Source organism: Vollenhovia emeryi, unplaced genomic scaffold (genome assembly GCF_000949405.1).
Source record: "Vollenhovia emeryi isolate VEMERY1.0 unplaced genomic scaffold, V.emery_V1.0 DF939374.1, whole genome shotgun sequence".
Lineage (NCBI taxonomy): Eukaryota > Metazoa > Arthropoda > Insecta > Hymenoptera > Formicidae > Vollenhovia > Vollenhovia emeryi.
Genome location: NW_011966992.1, coordinates 29181 through 48619, shown reverse-complemented (window position 1 = coordinate 48619; position 19439 = coordinate 29181). Strand labels below are relative to the sequence as shown.

At 44.5% G+C, this 19439-nt stretch overlaps 2 protein-coding genes across 4 annotated transcripts in view; both read right to left on the bottom strand.

Moving 5' to 3' along the window:
- The window catches only part of LOC105558154 (chloride channel protein 2), a 45646-nt gene extending 35873 nt beyond the window's left edge, over positions 1–9773 (bottom strand). Inside the window, exon 1 of the mRNA XM_012005701.1 lies at positions 8729–9773. Within this exon, the coding sequence (XP_011861091.1) occupies positions 8729–8785 (57 nt within the window). The 5' untranslated portion in view covers positions 8786–9773. The remainder of the gene's footprint in view (positions 1–8728) is intronic.
- A 3261-nt stretch (positions 9774–13034) lies between these two features.
- Positions 13035–19310, bottom strand: LOC105558156 (synaptobrevin-1). Of its 3 annotated transcripts, XM_012005706.1 has the most exons (4): positions 18664–19310; positions 17033–17106; positions 14461–14777; positions 13035–13494 (listed from the first exon to the last, which is right to left on the bottom strand). In XM_012005706.1, exons 1-4 carry the CDS (start codon positions 18677–18679, stop codon positions 13455–13457), a joined length of 447 nt encoding a protein of 148 aa, XP_011861096.1. In that variant the 5' UTR covers positions 18680–19310; the 3' UTR covers positions 13035–13454. The 3 variants fall into 3 exon arrangements, with proteins under 3 accessions (XP_011861096.1, XP_011861098.1, XP_011861097.1); XM_012005708.1 differs by lacking the exon at positions 18664–19310 and having other exon boundaries at positions 17033–17194; XM_012005707.1 differs by lacking the exons at positions 17033–17106; positions 18664–19310 and adding an exon at positions 15191–15543.
- Between the last annotated feature and the right edge of the window lie 129 nt (positions 19311–19439).

Here is a 19439-nt window from a genome sequence, read left to right as displayed (position 1 = left end):
ATAGAATTAAAGGTTCAACATAGGGCCAAAATTTCGGCTCGGGACATTTTTCTTTAAACATCACAAAATGTCTCTTTCAGTCAGAATTCGTACAGATCGAACATTGCCCTGTACATTCACATTGTATAGAATTTAAATTTATTTATGTACAAAATAAAAATTTATTTTGAGATCGTTCGAGATCACGTTCTGACGTTTGAATGTTGCAAATCGATTGCTCAGGCATCGCTGTCTGCGATATTCGTCTCGCACGATCCATCGTGCGTTCCTGATTCCGGAAAATAAGACCGCGCGCGTATGAATCGTCCGCGTCATAGACGAGAGGAACGAAAAGGAATAGCGCGACACACACTCGAGTTACATAAACAAAGACACGTATTCTTCTCGAGATGCATGCGAGATCGACAAGGTCCACTCGCGGTCCGATTACGCGCGCGATCGCCGCTTTATGCAATCGCGGCGACACCGGGCGACGCAAGGTGGAGAACAAGTTCAACGGGACGCGTCGCGCGAAGCCCGCGATCGATTCGACGCGTCCGTCTCTGCTCTTCTCGGTTGTCCGCCTGCAAACCGATTCGTAGAATCTAGCATGAAGAAGACCCTCGAGTACACGTACAATGCGTACGTGTGTCCGCAAGAAACGTGTCGCTGCGTCAAGTGACGTCGACGGGAACCGTTACACTTGCAGCGACTGTGATTCCTCTGGATTGCTCGACGGACTGTGTAGCGACCGCAAAAACCCTTTGCCGTTCCTTCGACCTTCGGTGAAATCTTGGCCTTTCGCCGTTTTGCAAAATTGCGCAATATTATAATACAATCGCTCAGCTTTCTTAGGACTTCCCTCGCGCGCGATATGTCGCAATTCGCGAACTTGAAAGAGAAAGGATCGCAAGCTGCAACCTTCTGCAAAATTTGTTCCAGTTTTTTCTCTCTCTCTCTCTCTCTCTAGTATAAACGGCGAGAGCTATTCGCTTTGATTCGCAAAAGAAAACAGTGTGAGATGACCAGAAACCAATCTGACTTATCACTTCATATATGTAAGATCCTATAACAATGCAACAGAAATATTTTCGCCTTCCACGGTAAAACGCTATATTTTTCAAAGTTCTATTCAGTTCTAATGTAATCCTCCTTTTGATTGTAATCTTATAATAGACACACCAAAAAAGCATTTTGAGGAAATGATGATGCACAATTGCGTATTCCAGAACGCAATACTATCGTGGGATTGATCGGCAATTACGTTTCAACCGTGCGAAATATTCGTGCGAGATAAGGAGACAGTCAATTTGGATCTTCGGTCAATTCCGGCAGTACATGACGATCTCCTCGAGCAGTTCTCATCTTCGTCTTCGTTGCAAAACTTTCCGCGCGATCGATCCCGAGCGATAAGCTCTTTTTACTATTATCGTCGCGGGAAAAAAATAACCACTCAATATTTACTCTCGTGTAAATATTTAAATCTGTGTGTTTACGCTCATATCTGAGAGTAAATTCGGACAATCGAGTGTTAACACTCAAAACTTGAATGTTTTTTTCCGTAAGGGACGTGCAACGTGCAATCGTGGAACTCGAATCTGATCATCGCAATATATTGACTTATTATTTTTCGCTCGCACCGAGTGCCTATCTCGTTGGACGATACGCGAGAATATTAATGCGCGATCACAGATAATAAGTACCATACAGCACAGATGGTTGCAGTTACATTGCAGAAACGTTGCAATCTTGCAGATTGCAGTCCAATCTTGCAGAGACATTGCAGGCATATAAAATTGCAAACTTTCGATAGCAATATTGCAGCAATGTTTCAAAAATAATGAAAATACTATATTTTCTATTTAAACAATTTCTAATTACGAGAATTTTATAATGCTGTTTCCATCGATACCAATAATGCGCGAATTATTAAGTACTTGATCAGTGCGGTGTTGCTCGCAATCTCCATCTATTGCGAAGCGACATAATCTCCTTAGGTTGCCTCGCAATAGCTTGCTATGCATTGAAAAAGGCCCGGATGTATATGTAATTAGTAAATTCTCTGCTTATGTACAACAACGACAAATTATTCCAAAAATATTGCGCCGCAACATTGCTATAATGCTGCACTGCAATCTCTCCGAGGGCGGACATTTCAACGTTGCAGCAATATTGCAATCTTGCAATGTAACATTTCTGCAATCTTCCTGCAATCTTTCTGTGCTGTGTGGGTAAGCCCGTTGTTATGTAACATTAACAAATTGGAGTAAGAAGGAGTAAGTTTGCAATCCCCGAGATTTTAATTAGAGATCTAATCTCGAACGATTAGATTAGTTAGCGTACCGATAGTGCGAGTTTTGATGATTGTGCACGGAGTATTATGTAATTGTACATACATCGCGCATCCAAATATGATGTTTATTGTTCAGACTAATTATTAATCGTCGAGATTTATTCAATTATAATTGTCACAAAGAACTGGAGTCACATTTCCCGCGGGGGAATATCTCAAGTACCTGGTCGCACAATACGTGCGTATCTCGCGTCAAAATCACGGGCGGTTTGCCGGTGATTCACATATCGCGTCACACATTTGCGATGTTACATCATAAATATTTAATTTCGTAAACACGATTACGAGCAGCAGCCGTAAATCGGTCGGAGGGAAACATTCTGCGACAGTGATTCGGAAAATTGAAATTCGGACATTGAAAACAATCTCGTGAGCACAGTCCAATGTTTCTCGCTTTTGGTTATGTTAAAATTAAAAAATAGATAATTTATTGTGTAAACAACTTCCACGTTTGTTTAATTGTATCTGGAAATTTTTATGTTCAAAGCTCGCAACGTTTCGACCATGGGTTGTGGTCTCTTTCAAGCGAACTGACTGAGAATTATTGTGAAAAATTGCAGAGAAGCAAATAGGATGAAGGCAAGTCATGACGCAAAACGCGTCTCTTTGAATTATTAATATCGTCGAAAATATTTCGCGAATCGATTGGTGGATAAATTATATGAACGAGAATAAATGTTTTGATCTGAATCATACTTAAAGATGCACGTAAGAATTTATGGCATACTTTAATCACCGATACCCTGCCTTCTCCAGTAACGTTTAATTATAAACACACGTTGCGATTATCGAGCTCGCTCACGTGAGTTATAAATTATAGATGCCGAATTTTAATCGAATAACAACTTTTAATTGCTCAAGTGTCGATCACGTGCAGAGTAGCGTGACAGAGTCACGCGATTGACAAGGTAGATGGGGAATTATCGTTATCGGGCGCGGATCAAAAGGATTAGAGGAATATTTAGCAAAACATTCGTAGAAGAGCGAACTTTACGAGAAGACGTACATACAGTTTTGCAAAAGCTTGTCTCGCGTCTCTGCTAATTTCACAAAAGATGTTTTTCTTTTCTTATCATTACGTTAGGACAGTTTTGTCCTCGATAAAGTCCAAATAACGCAACAAAGAAAATAGAAAAATTATCACGAGCGTGAGATATAAAATTTATTTAAACGCACCGTGCGCACATTACGAAAAGCACGCCTGTAAATCTTGCACGAATGCTTTGTTTCATGAACGAATGTGATAAGGTAAATTATTTTTTTATGCTTATAATTTTGCAGCAACACCACAAATGTGTATCGTAGGCATATTTTTACCTCTGATTTGCGTAACACCTCGAATTTTTTCACGAAAGACTTAAGTCTAACAATGAAAACAAAATCTTCGCTACTGTAACTAATCACGATTTCCTAAAAGTATTACAAATGTCTAAACCACAGCAAACGGTTTGCTGTCACACCTGATGCAATAGGCACAGTAGCAAAATATTAGTAATAAATAACAATAATCAAGCTTTTTAGTCGACATTAACCGGCCAATGTTTTAATACAGAAAATTTATTGCGAAAAATATTACCTCAGCCAGGATTTGAGCCTGGACCTCCCTACTCTTTAGGCGGGCGTCTCAACAATTCGACCACTGAGGCATAGCTGAGGTAATACTTTTCGCAATAAATTTTCTGTATTAAAACATTGGCCGGTTAATGTCGACTAAAAAGCTTGATTATTCGAATATTAGCTATCACAACTAAATATTAACTGTCCATATTTTACAATTGGAACCTCACGATAGCTACATTTTTTTCCCGTGAACATAATCCCTATATTCCAAGATTCCTACGTATTACGTTGACTGAAACTTTATTATTTGTGACCTTAAAATTTCTTAACCAATGTGGAAAAATTGTTAAACGACGCTAACCGGCAAATTCTAATTAAAGAGATTTGGTGCGAAAAATATTACCTCAGTCAGGGTTTGAACCTAGACGGGCGTCTCGCTAATATTTTTCGCAATGAATTTAATTAATTAGTTAGAATTACTTAAATTAATTAGTTAGAATTACTTAAATTAATTAGTTAGAATTACTTTAATTAATTAATTAGGATACGCCAGTCAGCGTCGTTTAACAATTTTTCTACATTGGTTAATCGTGTACTGGCGTCAAATAATCCTTTGCGTTACTTAAAGTCTCTTCTAAAAAAATTGCAAATTTCTTTATTAATATTCCTTCTCGTTTATTCAACAGCAGTTTCCTTCAGTTTATGACTCAAGATATCAGTTTCGCCGGAATGTGCGGAAATGGACGGGAATCCGCAGGTGCGTGTGCGGCGGCTGAGATAGCAAGTTCGCGAAGAGCGATACATGTGCGAAAAATTTCACAAGTGACGTACACCGGCACGTATAAGTCGGATGACGAACGACGGTTAGAATTACGTTGCGATTGCACGGGGTGCTCCGCATAGCGACGCGTCCGAGGTCATGACGCATTGTCATCTCGTTGAAAAGCACGCGGAAAGCCTGAAAATCCCGGGCAGACTTGGCAGGCATTGCGACAAACGATCTCGCCGGTCTTCTCTAGCGACTCGTTACAAAATAGAGAACGGAGCAGAAATAGCGAGCGGCATTAAAATTCGGCGACCCCCTTTTCGCACAGCTGGACAAACTTCGCGGTCATCAGGAATTTAATAATATTTAATTGATCTAGATCATGAAAATAGTCTTGTTATCACGTACCGTTTCAGCGCTGCGGATTGACATTTTTATACCGTGTACAGGGACGGACGGGATGGTTGCGACACCTTCTCTTAATGAGTTTAGGAACATGCATTTGTTAGATTCAGGGTTACGTTCCAAAATCTTCCCGGGAAAAAAAGCTCATTTTATATATGTCTCAATCGTGTAATATCTAATTATATCTCATGAGATCCAATTATAAAAGTCATCAGATTCTCTCATTGAGATCTAATTATGTTCTCTTAGGACATTTAATTGTAGAGTTAGTTAGATCTCAATGGATATAGTAACATTGAATAGTGAATAAGAGTGTCAAATCTGTGAAGGCTTTAGAATTGAATATAATTAGATTTTACATAATGAGACATTTCCATTTTTTCCCCCGGATTCTTCCCCGAGGACTATTTCACTCGATGGCCATTCCTCGTGGAAAATGTTTCGGAATATAAAAACCTGAATCTAAATGCGCGTTCCTAAACTCGTTAAAAATTAAGTGCTGCAACCACTCTGTCCATCGCTGTCCACGTAAATATTACGCGACAATTCACATTTATATAGCATTAATTCGTAACACATTAAGAAAGAATTTCGATTTAACGATTGATAAGTTGGTAATATATATTTTTTTTAATTAAAATCGCGAGCTTTGAAATGCTCGGCGAGTCAAAGGCAGAAACGTTGATGCGCGCAACTTTGCGAATGATACAGGAACGCGGCTGTCTGTAGCATGAGTGGAGTAAAGTTATGATAATTCTCCGATAAAGGATATACGATATGCATTCGCTGTGAAACCGCATCCGCGGTAGCATCAGCTGATCGGAAATGCTGCCACTTCAGCTCGTTAGACATTACCGATTTCTCGCAAGGTTATTACTTGCTGCGCTTACTAATGTATTTATATTATGTATAGCATCGCGCCAAAAAAAATGCGTAATACTATAAATATTAATGTAAAAGCTCATGCATACATTCAAATGCAAAAAAAAAGTGCGAATAAAAATTAACCTATTTATATATTAATTCATCCCAGGGAGACATTAAAATTTTTTAAAAGTTCCGAACGGTAACTGTTTATGCGAATACGAGGCATTATGTATATTAGATTATTCGCAGTTATTTATGACTCGATCGCGGAAAAGTAATAAATCTCTTTTTCTATGCACCGCGATTGGTGGGTTCGTTACGCACGTCGGCGGGACTGTTCATTGCGATAATCGAGTGTGCGTTTCCACTGGGTCGTGCACTTCCGCCGCTGACGTGCGAGTTGGCGATCAATCGCGTCGCAAGAAAGCGCGAGGATGCACGCGAGAAAGTCAAGCACGTGCTACTGACATACAGGCTCGTCCAAAATATATTCTATCGATTTTGCGGAACGAATCGAGTCAACCTGCGGATTAATTTAAGAGATCTGCTACTCGAAAAATTCCCCCTCCGTTTGAACATGATATAAGAGTAAGAAGAAGGACGCGCTAATGTGCGAGCGATGTTGAAACAAAAATCCAACTCGTAAATGCAGTCGAATCTAAAATGGAAAAGTTTGAAATTAAATAGTCGATAGCTGTCTTATAATTATGAGTTTGTCAGAAAACACACGTGCATGCTAGAATTGCAGGCTCGCTAATCTGGCTGCAAAATCGCCTACAAATATTTCAACGTGCAACTTATAGACGACAGTCTCCTATTATGAGACGGACTCTTAATATGAGATAGCGGAGTTTCTGCTAAATTAATAGGCATCGTCCGTTGGTTCCGTCGTAAATTTATTGCCCTCGGAGTAAACTTTGTTCACAACGTCAGTGTTTTCTTGACCACATCTGGGGTTTTTAGTAATACAGAAAATTTATTGCGAAAAGTATAACCTCAGACAGGGTTTGAACCTGGATCTCCCTACGCTCTAAGCAGGCGTCTCGCCAATTCGACCACTGAGGCATGCCCTGGCTGAGGCAATATTTTTCGCAATAAATTTGCTGTATTATTAAAAATGCCAGATACGGTCAAGGAAACACCGACGTTGTTAATTACTGCCGGCGACATTGAAGTGTATTCTTATTAGTTAAAATTTGTTTGGTGGAAAGTTCATTGTTAGATCGTCGCGAGAAAAAGTTTTGCGATTGGATGTTAGAACCTTGTCCCACAATAGGGGACTTTCCTCCGCTTGTGTAAGGGAAACGTTACATCGCGTAAGTTCGCATATTTTCGAGAGCAGTTTTGAGCCACTCGGTAGGAGATTCGCAATACACGAGGACTATTTGCGAGTACTAGCAGCACTCGGGCCAAAAATAGACCAAGCTATAGGTTTTCAACCCTTGCGGCACGTCATCTTTGGCAAGACGGTGATTACCAGCCTCTTCCCCGTCTTCCCTTCCGATAATAAAAATATCGCAACAGCGTGTTTCGACTCGGTTCAGAAATAATAAGAATACGAGCTGAGCTTTGCCAAGAGAGGCAAAAGTTCGGTCGGTTCGATCGAAACGCATCCTGACAAGTCGAGTCACAACTTCTTTGCCTCAACTATTGATATTTCTTATCAATATGTATTTCTAAGTCGTAAGTCGTAAAAAACGCAAACTTTGTCGATTATAGGAATTTACGAGCGTCCAAAGATCGGCGAAACGAATGTTAACGGCCGTGTTAAAAGGCGCGAGCTTTTCGTTCGCGATTTCCACGACAACCTGCGGGAGAAACTGTGCCCGAAATTGATATATCGTTTTCTTACACATTGGCATGTTACAAAGAAAATTAAAACAAGAAAGGTCGAGAAACAATATTCGTGTGTCTCAATAGTTAGTTTCTATTTTTAAGCCACACGCAAATGCTTATCTTCGATATTTTTATGCGATCCGCAGATCGCATAAGACTTCTCGTGATGTTTATGTGCAATTAGTGATATTAAGCATTTTTGAATAAAAATCTGATCTTTGTAGCATTTCTTAGAGATTATAGTGTTATGAAGGCTAGCATTTTTGTAACATAATCATTTGCGACGTTCGCGACGTAAACAGGTCGACTGGGAGAGTCACGTAAATTATGATTTTTATCTAAATATTATGAAACAATTGCTTGTCTACGAGACGGTGGGGAGATCCGGATTTTAGGAAACAAGAAGTGCTTTCCATAAATTACTTATTTCCCTCGATTATTTCCCGACGGTAATCTTGTAATTTTTCCCAAGTGTCGTCGTCTCTCGCTCGGTTCGTTCGCGCATGAATTTACATTATCAATAATCTCACAATTTAGACCTGTTGCAATGCGGAGAGACTTGATAATCACATCCGTCGTTCTCAGAAAGAAATTTGCCATCAATTTACTGAGTCACAAGCCGACAATGTAATTTATACTTTATGTAATAAAATTATGCAACTCTTGAGATTATTTCTCCTTCGCATAATCAGGTTATCTCTAAAAATTATACATATATCGATGCTGATAATTTTAAAATTAACTACTCCGATACGCTATCAAGTCGTCTCCTCTCTTTCAAGCAACACGTTTCTTAAACGTCTTCGCTGTCATTCCGCGAGCTTTTCACTATATTTTTCCAACAAAATCCCATCTAGAATGCAGATAACAAAATAAAACCACGGTGGTTCTTCGCGACCGATTGTTGGATGAACTCGCTAACAATCCTGTCAATATTCGTAAAATTTGTACTGAATACTCACCAAAGTATTCTGATATCCCAGTCCATATTCCTCGTTCTCTCTTCGAGAGGATGCCATTTTGACTCCTTATCTCGCGCGACAAGAGCGACCAATTCGAAAAATTGTGTTCAATCGCCGCCGTGGAAAACGGCTTCTAGGGAAAGCGACGAGATGGAAGGAGGAAAGGTAGGAAGAGGCGCAAAATAAGTCTAGCGTTTCCTCCGAAAAACCGCGCCCCCGTAGGGCGGAAATTCGAAGATGACGAAGGCTTGGTCCACGATCGGCCGTCCGTCCCAGGCGCTGGATCTTCCTCGTCTTCCTCCTCGTTCTTTCCCCTCGCGGCGACGGCAATTCATCGATGACACCCCTCACCTCGAACGCACGGCGATCAACGTCATAGGTCTCGCTCGGTCTTCCTTTCGTAAATTTCGGAGCTCCGATTTTTACCGGAGCCTCACGCGAGAGTGGCACGATTTAGTTGCTAAGTTGATGACGCGCGGTCGAACGTGCGGAGAACCGAACGAAAGGTCAGCGCGGAAAAAATCCCCAGTCAAAATAAAACTCCGGCGTAGCGAAAGGTCGAGTGTTATCCTCTAATATGAGAGCAATCGTCGATTATTGCTCCGGAATGGAGCTCGTAAAATGACGGAGTGAAAATTTTCGAGCCGCTCGCCCGCGCGCGTATCTTCACGTCGATAGCTTAGAATCGATACCGTCAGCTCCGCGAGTTGCTCCGAATTTATCGCGCCGATAAGACCGCGCTCCAGATATGACTGTGTCACTCGTAAATTATTCGTCGGGTTATTAAAAATCCACGAGCACTGCCCGCGCGGACACTTCGGAGATCGGCGATTCCGTGCACGCGCGATTTAAATCGCAGCGACGACGCGCTTTCGAGGGAAACGCGCGAAAAGCGCTGCCGCCGATCGCGTGGCCGTCGTCGGTGGCTTTCGCGAGCGCGAGCGAGAGATAAAGAAACGGCTGAAAATATCGTCCAGTCACTGCGCAAACACCGGCCCGCGCGACGCGACCAACTCGCGGCCGCGAAAAACCTGTCGTGCTGTCGTCCAACGAGATCGGACCCGCGCCTCCCGATCGTTGCGGCCCGAAACGTTATCGTGACACGCGAGGTGGACTTTCGAACTGGTAAATATTGACGCCGAGGACGTTTTGCAAGCCAAAAATGCTCGTCACGACAGTGGCACGCGAATAACGCAACTCCGGAGCGCTGTCGTCCCGTCGGTAGAGCCGAGCGGCTCCGCGCGGTCACTTCCAAAGTGCCTCGCGAAGTTCTACGGAGACCACGATCTCAAGGCGTAGACGCACTTTTTAAACAGACGCGTCCGCGTAAATCGCACTGATAACAAGCTGCCCAAGGAACGACACCCGGGTGGCAGACGCTCCGTTCGAACGACGTCGCGTCGTCGAAATTTCCGCTCGGTCGAAGAACGCGCGAGAGAGGATGAGGATTATCTTCCGATACGTCACCTGGACGGCTCCGGGCCGCCCGTACGCGGGGACGACAGTGCCAACCGGTCCCGCGTGCGCGGTTTATCCCGCGGTGTGCGCGACTTTTCAGTCAAGGATCGCCGATCGTCGCCGCGAAATCGCTCGTGGACGGCGGGACGCGGCTGCGGCGCGCGCTTCGCGAGCGCCTCTGACTGCCCGGCTGGACGGTCGTGAGCCGACTGATAGGTGTATGAATGAAGCGGCCGAGATTTCAGTCACTCTCCGCGTTTGTAGGAAATTCAAAATCGGCGGCGGTGGGCGTCGCTGCTACCCGCGATCGATTCCTCCCCGGATTCGCGCGGCTCTCGCCGACGTGAAATCCGCGCGAGGTTGCCTCGAGCGAGGGGGGGAACCGCTGAGGGCATTGTGCTGTACAGATTTGCGGCGTTACTGGGCATTTTTTGGGGGCATTAGGCCTTGCTGGGGCATCATAAAGATAAGATAAGATAAGATAAAATAATTAATGAGCATTTCTTCAATGTCACCAGCGATAATTGACAACGTCGGCGCTTTCCTGACCATATCCGGCAGTTTTAATAATACATAAAATTTATTGCGAAAAATATTACCCCAGCCAGGGTTTGGAACCTGGACTGCCCTACTTCTTCCCTACTTCTTCCCCACAGTGGTTACATGTAACACGCCTCAGTGGTCGAACTGGTGAGACGTCCGCCTAGAGTGTAGGCAAGTCCAGGTTCAAACCCTGGCTGAGGTAACGTGTTTCGCGATAAACCTTCTGTGTTACTAAAAACGCCAGATATGGTCAAGGAAACTGACGAGGATAAAATAAGATAAAACGAGTCTGGGCATTAGTGGGCATTGGTGTACAAGATTTTGGTCAGCGGTTCCCCCCTTGGGTCTGGGCAGAATGGCTGTCCTGTATTCTTACATCATAAGACAGTTATTGTGCGTTAGGTCCGGTCTGCAATGAGTGTTAGTCGTTAGTCAGAAGTCAGAACTATATGTCGGTTCTTTTTCTTCCACCCGGAAAGGAAAAGGAGCAACACATAGTTCCGACCTATTAACTAACAACTCACTGTAGACCAGGCCTTTACCTTAAGGCAAATATTTAAAACGTAATGCAGAGTACAAGACAGCCACTCTGCTCGGGTCCTAACAGGTCGTCGACGCGCTCTCGCCTTTCGCCGTTACGGGGAGCGCGGCGCGAACATGTGGGAATATCGCGCGACTTTCGTTCTATCGACGTGGCATCGCGCGCGATTCGAAAAATCCATTACCGTCGGTTCTACCTGTCAATATTTTCTCGCGTTGGAAACGGTAATTTTGAGAAACTTAATTCTGCGACAGGACCACGCGAATCGCTTCGTTCCTCCGCGCCGCTGCCGATAACATTGCAGCCGAAGGAAATCCAGTTCCCGAGTACGGTATCGCAAGTAGCTACGGCCTCGTATTGTCGAACGTTTCTTCAATTGGCGCGACGACTGATAATAATGTCAGCGAAAGACTTAATCGAGCCGCGCGACGATAAAAGTGAGCGTCGCTCCGTACCGAGACTTGATAGCGGGGAAAAACGCGGGGGCTGACATTTCCTCGTGGACGTCCGATTACAGCGGCGAAAGGCTCGATTCTATCGAACGCGATAATTTTCAACGAGTTTAACGAGTCAGGTGGGCGCGACGACCTTCCACTTGGCATCGTTTCGCTCGCACGCGACCACGTTTTTACGCGCGAGATCAGAGCGATCGACCTTGACCGTCGCCGATTCGCGAATGTATGTCGATCGACAGGAAAACGGTACTAATTGGCCATCGGAGAAACGATAATCTCATCTTCCGCGTGACGCCTCGGATCGGACGATCGAAGAGATAAACGGCGAGAGCATATCGACGCCTGATAGCGATCGATGCTTCCTTTGTTATCAAATAACGCTCGTTGCTGTCGAATTCTTTCCGTACCAAACTGCCCTTAAAATCTCCGCATGAAATATCTAACTACTCAAGCTAACGACGCTTCGACTTGCCCAATCACCAAGTTTTCTTATTCTAAAGCGACGGCAAATACGTTATTGGCAGTCGCAGAAAAAATCCGCTTGAAAATGAAATATTCAAGCTAATGACGCTTCAACTTACCCAACTACTAATGTTTCTTATTCTAAAGTGACGGCAAATGTGCGTTATTGCTACACGTTACGTTGCAATATGTAGCAGGTTCTGAATAATGTATACCGCGCTAGCGAAAATAGTAGAGCGCATCTTCGTATTCATGCAAACCGTGCTGCTTTGCGACCCGTTCGTTAAAAGGTTTCCCCCCGTTGCTCTACCTGTGTCGCGCAATTTTTTTTTTCATTTTACGACGCAATTAACGTTGCGTTCGATTAAGCGAGCCTCCCTCCGCGAGGACGACCCTGAATCTTGGAAAGCGCACGTCGGCGACTCTCGACCGAACAAAATCGACGTGGGCTCGAGCCGCGGGACGGAAGAGCGTCAGGCGGCATAAATATTCATGAGCGACCGACCGTTTCTAGGCGCGTAATCAACGTAGAATCCGACGGGGGTTTACTGCGTCCGCGCGTGGATGCGGTAAAGAAGAAAAAAAATACGCGGTTTGCGTCTTCTAGCGCGGCGGCCCGATTTTTTACGACGCCGAGAAACGAGAGGTGACTCACGCGACATTCCTGATGAATCCAATACAATTTGACGTGGCGGCGAGGGAAATCGCGCGTCAATTGCGCAGGGCTGTAATTGCTTCGCAAAAAAGAAATTGCAATTTCGCTCGGCCCACCGTCGATTACGGCGCAGGCGCGACGGGACGGGCGGCGGGAGATTGGATGAGAGAATCGTTGATGGACTCCGTCGGGAAGAGTTGTACAAACATTATATATTATGTATAATTTATAATATAAGCGTTGCGCTGTAACAAGATTAACGTCGTAAGAATACCCCAGTGTTCATTTTGCTTCTTTAAAAAAAAAACAAGAGAGGAAGGCCACCCGTATTAATACTGGTTGTTAGTCTAATAATCGTGTGCGCTTCGATGCAACAATAAGTCTCAAAAAATATGTTCTCTTTGTTCCCAATTCGTGTGTGCGGACGACGTGTGCGCAGGCATTCACGTTCACGCTTCGTCCGGCTCTTTTGCGGTCCCCCGTGTGTACGTACTTCACCAAAAAATATATATATATATATATTTATATAACTTATCCTAAGTGAGAGGATGGTCGATCGGTACGGACACCGCGCGTCTCTTGCCTTTGGTACAACGCTATCATTTCGGAGAATTATCGGAGCTGTCCGAGGACGAACTTGGCACAACCGAGGCTGTCACAGAAAAGAAACAAGAAGAGAAAACCAGTGTAGCCATTGCAGGGCCCCATACAGCACAGATGGTTGCAGTTACGTTGCAGAAACGTTGCAATCTTGCAGAGACATTGCGGGGATATAAAATTGCAAACTTTCGATAGCAATATTGCAGCAATGTTTCAAAAATAATGAAGACACTATATTTTCTAAATTAGTATGGCTCGTAAGTGTTAATCACAAATTTCAAAGAATTTAAAGGACTCTGAGCCGTGACCGGGCGGTAGCGTCTAAATATTTTATTCTAATTATATTTTCTATTTAAAAAGTTTTTCTAATTACGAGAATTTTATAATGCTATTTCCGTTGATACCAATAATGCGCGAATTATTGAGTACTTGATCAGTGCGGTGTCGCTCGCAATCTCCATCTATTGCGAAGCGACACAATCTCCTTAGTCTGTTTAAAAATATCTTCGTGGCATCTCTCTTTCTTTAACACTCTCGATTTTAGTTTAGGATTATAATGACTATCCTCGCAACACCGCTAAATACACGTGATTCTATGCACACGACTAACACAGTTATAATCGCTTGAAAAGGGCCAAAACCCATGGTCGAAACGTAGCGATACCAAACCATTAAAATTGCCAGATATGGTCAACCAAATTAGATGTTTATAATCCCCTTAGGTTGCTTCGCAATAGCTTGCTGTGTATTGAAAAAGGCCTGGATGCATATGTAATTAGCAAATTCTCTGCTTATGCACAACGACAAATTGTTCCAAAAATATTGCGCCGCAACATTGCTATAACGTTGCACTGCAATCTCTCCGAGGGCGGACATTTCAACGTTGCTGCAATCCTCCAGAAACGTCGCTGCAATATTGCAATCTTGCAATGTAACATTTCTGCAATCTTCCTGCAATCTTTCTGTGCTGTGTCGGGCGTTAACGTTCAGACTTGACCAGGTAGTCGCGTCCACTCACCAATGATGATGATTAAGATAACGACGCATATGATGCCGAGGATCAGCATCATCTTGAGATTCTTCCACCAGTACTTCCGCTTCAGCTTGCCGGCGTGCTGCTCGAACTGCGTCGCGCCCTGCTGCAGGGCGTCCGCGCGGTTCTCCAGCTCCGACAGCTTCTGGTCCCGCTCCAGCACCTTCTCCACGTTGACCTTCATTATGCCCACGACCTCCTCCACGGTGGCCTGCGTCTGCTGCAGCTTCTTGCTGGCGCCCGCCTGCTGGGCGTTGTGCGGCCCGCCCGCTTCCCCGCCTGCGCCGCCACCCTCCATAATCCTGGAACGACAAAAGGGCTCTCTACGACTAACCTGTCTCGCACACCGTCTCTCGCCTCGTCGATTCACGAGCGTCCGCGCGCGCGCGCGCGACCTCGGACCGTGGTGAAGCGTAAAGCGACGCGGGCGGAAACGCGAGTCCCGGTGAGACGCGGATTCAACAGGTACACGCCCATAACCTCCAAAGTCACGCATATGTTCCCGAACGAGCTCGAAACCGCGCGGCGACCCACGGAATATTCATCAATCCGTTCTCGTTAATAAATGAGCGAGGTCCACGTGCGCGCGCGGGATCGAAGTTAAAATGCGTGGAGATACGTGGGAGATGACAAAAGCGTTGTCGGCACGTCCGGAACGGACGGCGTTTACAATTGATCTCGGCGCCGCGGTGACATCGTACAATCGCTTACTCACCTATAAAAGTATCGAACGCACGAGCGAGACGAAGCCGACTTATTGAATCCTGCGAGGCGCAACGATATCCCGCAAATCGCTCGCGATAATTCGCCAACGAATTACAATAACAGTGGATGACACGAGTCGAAGATGGCGATAATCATGACGTCACGGATATTGTAGCTAGGCGCTCGCCGAAGAGGAGGGGGCGGGCGGGCGAGAACGCGCACCGATGACTCGATCGCGGATCGCTTTCCTCGATTTTTCTGCAACGCGCGCGAACAATAGAAACTTATTAATCTGCGCCGACGAGCCCCCGCGAACCGCCCCGCGTGCTCTTTGACAGTTTATCAAAACAGCGCCCGTTCGCGCCATCTGAAGGCGGCGATCGGATTTACCGCGCCGGTAAAAGCGGTAGTCCGCTGAATTCAAAAACACGGCGGCAACGCGACGTAATGTAAGGCCTGTTCTTTATTACTGGCACTAACTAGTGCAATAAGTTAAAATGAAACAAATAGATTACCTCTCATTCCAACTCATTGCACCAGTGTGCACTAATTCAGGAGTTCAGCAATAAAGAACAGATCCATAGAGCCAAAGGCTGATGGCAGAGAACAATCCGTAAACGCTTAAGACTGTCTCAGTCGTAGACGTAGGGCAAGGCAGAGAGAAACGTAAGTCGTAAAAGGCTATTGTATACGACTTACGCTTCTCTCTGCCTTGCCCTACGTCTACGACTGAGACAGTCTTAAGCGTTTACGGATTGTTCTCTGCCATCAGCCAAAGTCCCCTATCAGTTGCTTCCCTTTTACATGAAAACTCAGATAAATCTCACTTGTGACGTCATAACCCAGTTGAATGTTCCTTTTGATTCTTGAGATTCAACCAGATTTAACTGAGTTTTTGCACACGACCAAGACCGTGTGCTTTAGTGAGTTTAATGGACTCACATTAATGACGTCATATCTGAGGATAAAATACTCGCATAACTGAGTGACTTAGTATAACTTGAGTGTAAAAGAAAAGCAGCTGGTATCAGATAGGCTCGTGATTGAGATGAGCGGGGGTTTTTGTGTTAAATTGATGGGCGTCGTCAGGGCGTCAATTCTCTATCTTACGACACAAGGTGTCCCGGGAGGAAAGGTCAATATTCTGGGGGGTGACAGTATCGGCCATTTTAGGCAAAAATGTTCATATGAATATGCAGGGTTGGCAAGTATAAACCAGTTACATGTAACGAAGTTACTACAGTTACAGTTACTTTTTTCGGTAACTCGAACTTAACTTCGTTACTTTCTCTTCTCAGTTACATCTTTTCGATAACTAGTAACTAATTTGTAGTGACTTTATATATTTTTTAAACCTCCACAGATCGCGCTAGGTCTTGGATTTTGTACGTAAACGAATTTATCGACACTCAATAGTTCAAACGCAGATTTTTATTTTCATTGTAAGAAAGTAACGATTCGTCACTTTTTGAGTAACTGTAACTAGCGTTACTTTTCGGAATTGGTAACTGGTATTATAACTGTAACCAGTTACATTTCTAGCGAAAAACCTGGAACTGTAATTAGATACTTTTATAAAGTAACTTTCCCAATCCTGTGAATATGAAATACTATCGCCTCCCAGAATATTGACCTTTCCTCCTGGAACACCCTGTGCAGTGAAAATGAGCGGCCTTACAGGCCCGAACACGCGAAGAAACTTGAGCGGGAAAATGGCCAACGACTGCCGGATATGTAAGCAGCCATTTGGAAACTTAAGCTGGAAATGCCGACTGGTTGAAATTCTTAAAGTTTTAAGTTCTTCGCGTGTTCGGGCCTTATCTCTTTCTAAGGGGACAGTTAGAGTACTCACTTTTGGCATTTTCGCTACAGAATAATTGACCCCCCGTTGATTCCACCATGAATTCATTGTCCTTGGGGTGAAATCTGTGGAAAATTCATTGTTAGATGAATTCATTGCGTAATCGTAGCGAAAAGCCCGTGTCAGACCAGGGATTGAAATATTGATCAATCCCTGACCAATCGGAGTAAAGTTTATTAATATCAAATTTAATGAATTCTCTGATTGGTCCAATTTCAATCTAATCTCGGCCTCAATCCGTAAGTCTGATACGGGCTTGAAGAAGATTTGTGATCGAATTTGGGTGTTGAAAACCTGCTATCTCATATTATACGATAATATACGAACGAAAAATGGAACAATTTAATCGCACGCGTTGTATTTATTACGATTGATTGGATTAAATTAATTGTGACGGTACGGCGGGCGATCAGTCATTGAAATAAAAAATTTATATGAATATTCAATGCGCACTCGCTGTATCTCGTATCACACAAAAAAGACACGTTTCAATATATATTTAAAGTATACAGTAAAATTAAATTTCAAGTGCGCTTCTCTCTCTTCTAGATTCAATAATATATGTTCGAAATACTTTTCCTCGAGAGATAAAAATTTAGAATCGAACGGACTTAAACCACGTAGGTACGAATGAACCAAGCACCATCCAAGCAAGTTTATTCGCGTTTGTTCACGCCAGGGTTGGACGTTTACGCATGAAACGTAAAATCTGTATCTACATATATGCAATGCAAATTATGCTTAGCGTCACGTTAACAATTAGTAATGTATGAGTCATCGAACATTCATGTTTTGTCGGATGTGTATATCAGAAATTTATGTTTTGCTTGCAAGTTTATCTTTAGTTAGCATTATTTAGTTCGGACACAATGTTTAGCATGCCATGACAAATTTACAGGCCGAATCATATTGTGATATTACCGTGCATTTTTCACATCACCGTATTGAATTGTAATAAATAAATAAATAAATTATAACTCGAGCGATCGTGAAATTTACGGCATGACCCTTGTTTGCTCGCGCCTTGGCCAAAAGTGTTGGCCACCCCTTTAATTTTTGAAGAAAAGATAAAACACAAATCGCACAAATAGTATGTGCGATACACTATAAATCGTTCTAAAAAAAACTGAAAGTTATCAGTTGCTTATTGTTTATTTAACCCGAGTGCAAAATAATTTAAACTTATTGAGGTTTCCACACGGGTGGCACAGAGTTCTGGCCAAGGGTGTGAATCCACGCGCACAAACGAAGGAATATTAATTAAAAAAGCATAGACATTAATAAGCCAAGTTTCTAATAATAGTAATAACTTAGTAATAAGTTGGACATGATCTCGTTACGAAGAGCCGTGTGATAAATCATGAGAAATAAAACGCGAGATACAAATCGGGCAGCTAATCGGGACGAGAGGATCAGAAAAAGGGGATACGATATTTCGCGACAACTTTGTGGGGAAAAAGCCCCGGAATTTCACGGATCGGCGAGGGTCGGAAATGGGACTCGGTCGAGGCTCGACCGCGGGAAGAGCAACGCCTGCGAGAAGGGTGACCGCGAAAAGGTGACGACGCGAAACGGCCGTCTCTCGTCGAAGAAGCTGTCGCGGAAACGCAATGGCCACTTACCGCTACGAGCTGCCATAATCGGGCGTACGGGCGACAACGCGGAAGCGTCTCCGACGCCGATCGGCTCCGTTCACCATGTAACCCCGACGTGACTCGCGGCGCATATCGCGACGACGGCATAAATAAAACATTCTGCGGGATGCCCGTATACGTGCGCGTATTCGCACCGCGTCGCTCGCAGGAACGTACGCGAGGCTCCGACCAGCCTCAGAGCAAGGAGCGCCGAGAGTCCAGTCGCTCGTCTTTCAGAGAGCAACGTATTCGAGACTGCGAATACACCGCGCGATTCATTCGTCTAGCGCACAAATCATTCGCGCGTACAAAACGTACGATCGAAAATTCTGTCTCGCACGAGTGTCAATCCGCGCGATCCCAATGCACTCGAGCGCGTTAGGGTAGGCGGACAATTTCCTCTACGGGCTTCCTTCCCCGAACACTGCGAATCGCTTCTCGGATTAGAATCGTTAACGCGTGGACGAGGTATTTAAATCCACCCTGCCGGGCAGAGGCAAGAATGTCAACCGCGACGGAGCAATTCCGGGCCGTTCGCCGAGCGAAACGGGGTCGAGGGAACGCGCGTGGCACACGGCGCTCGCGGAAACGTTCCTGGCGGCCGTGCAGGGTGTGTTCGCGCATGGGGGTTGCGAGGCGTCGCGACCGAACCGTTTATCGACCAGAGAGTCAGGCCCGCACGTGCGCAATCGTCGCGGGGTTGGCGCGTCGTCCGTCGACCCTGCCGCCTCGAGAGATCGACTCTCGACCGCGTCCGCGGCGCC

What these genes read in the sequence shown, in the direction of transcription:
- LOC105558156 (XM_012005706.1), bottom strand. An exon ending in CTGTAGCGAAAATGCCAAAA is followed by an intron (nt 14,778 to 17,032) that starts GTGAGTACTCTA and finishes TTGTCGTTCCAG; the next exon opens with GATTATGGAGGGTGGCGGCG. An exon ending in TATCTTAATCATCATCATTG is followed by an intron (nt 13,495 to 14,460) that starts GTGAGTGGACGC and finishes TTTCTGTGACAG; the next exon opens with CCTCGGTTGTGCCAAGTTCG.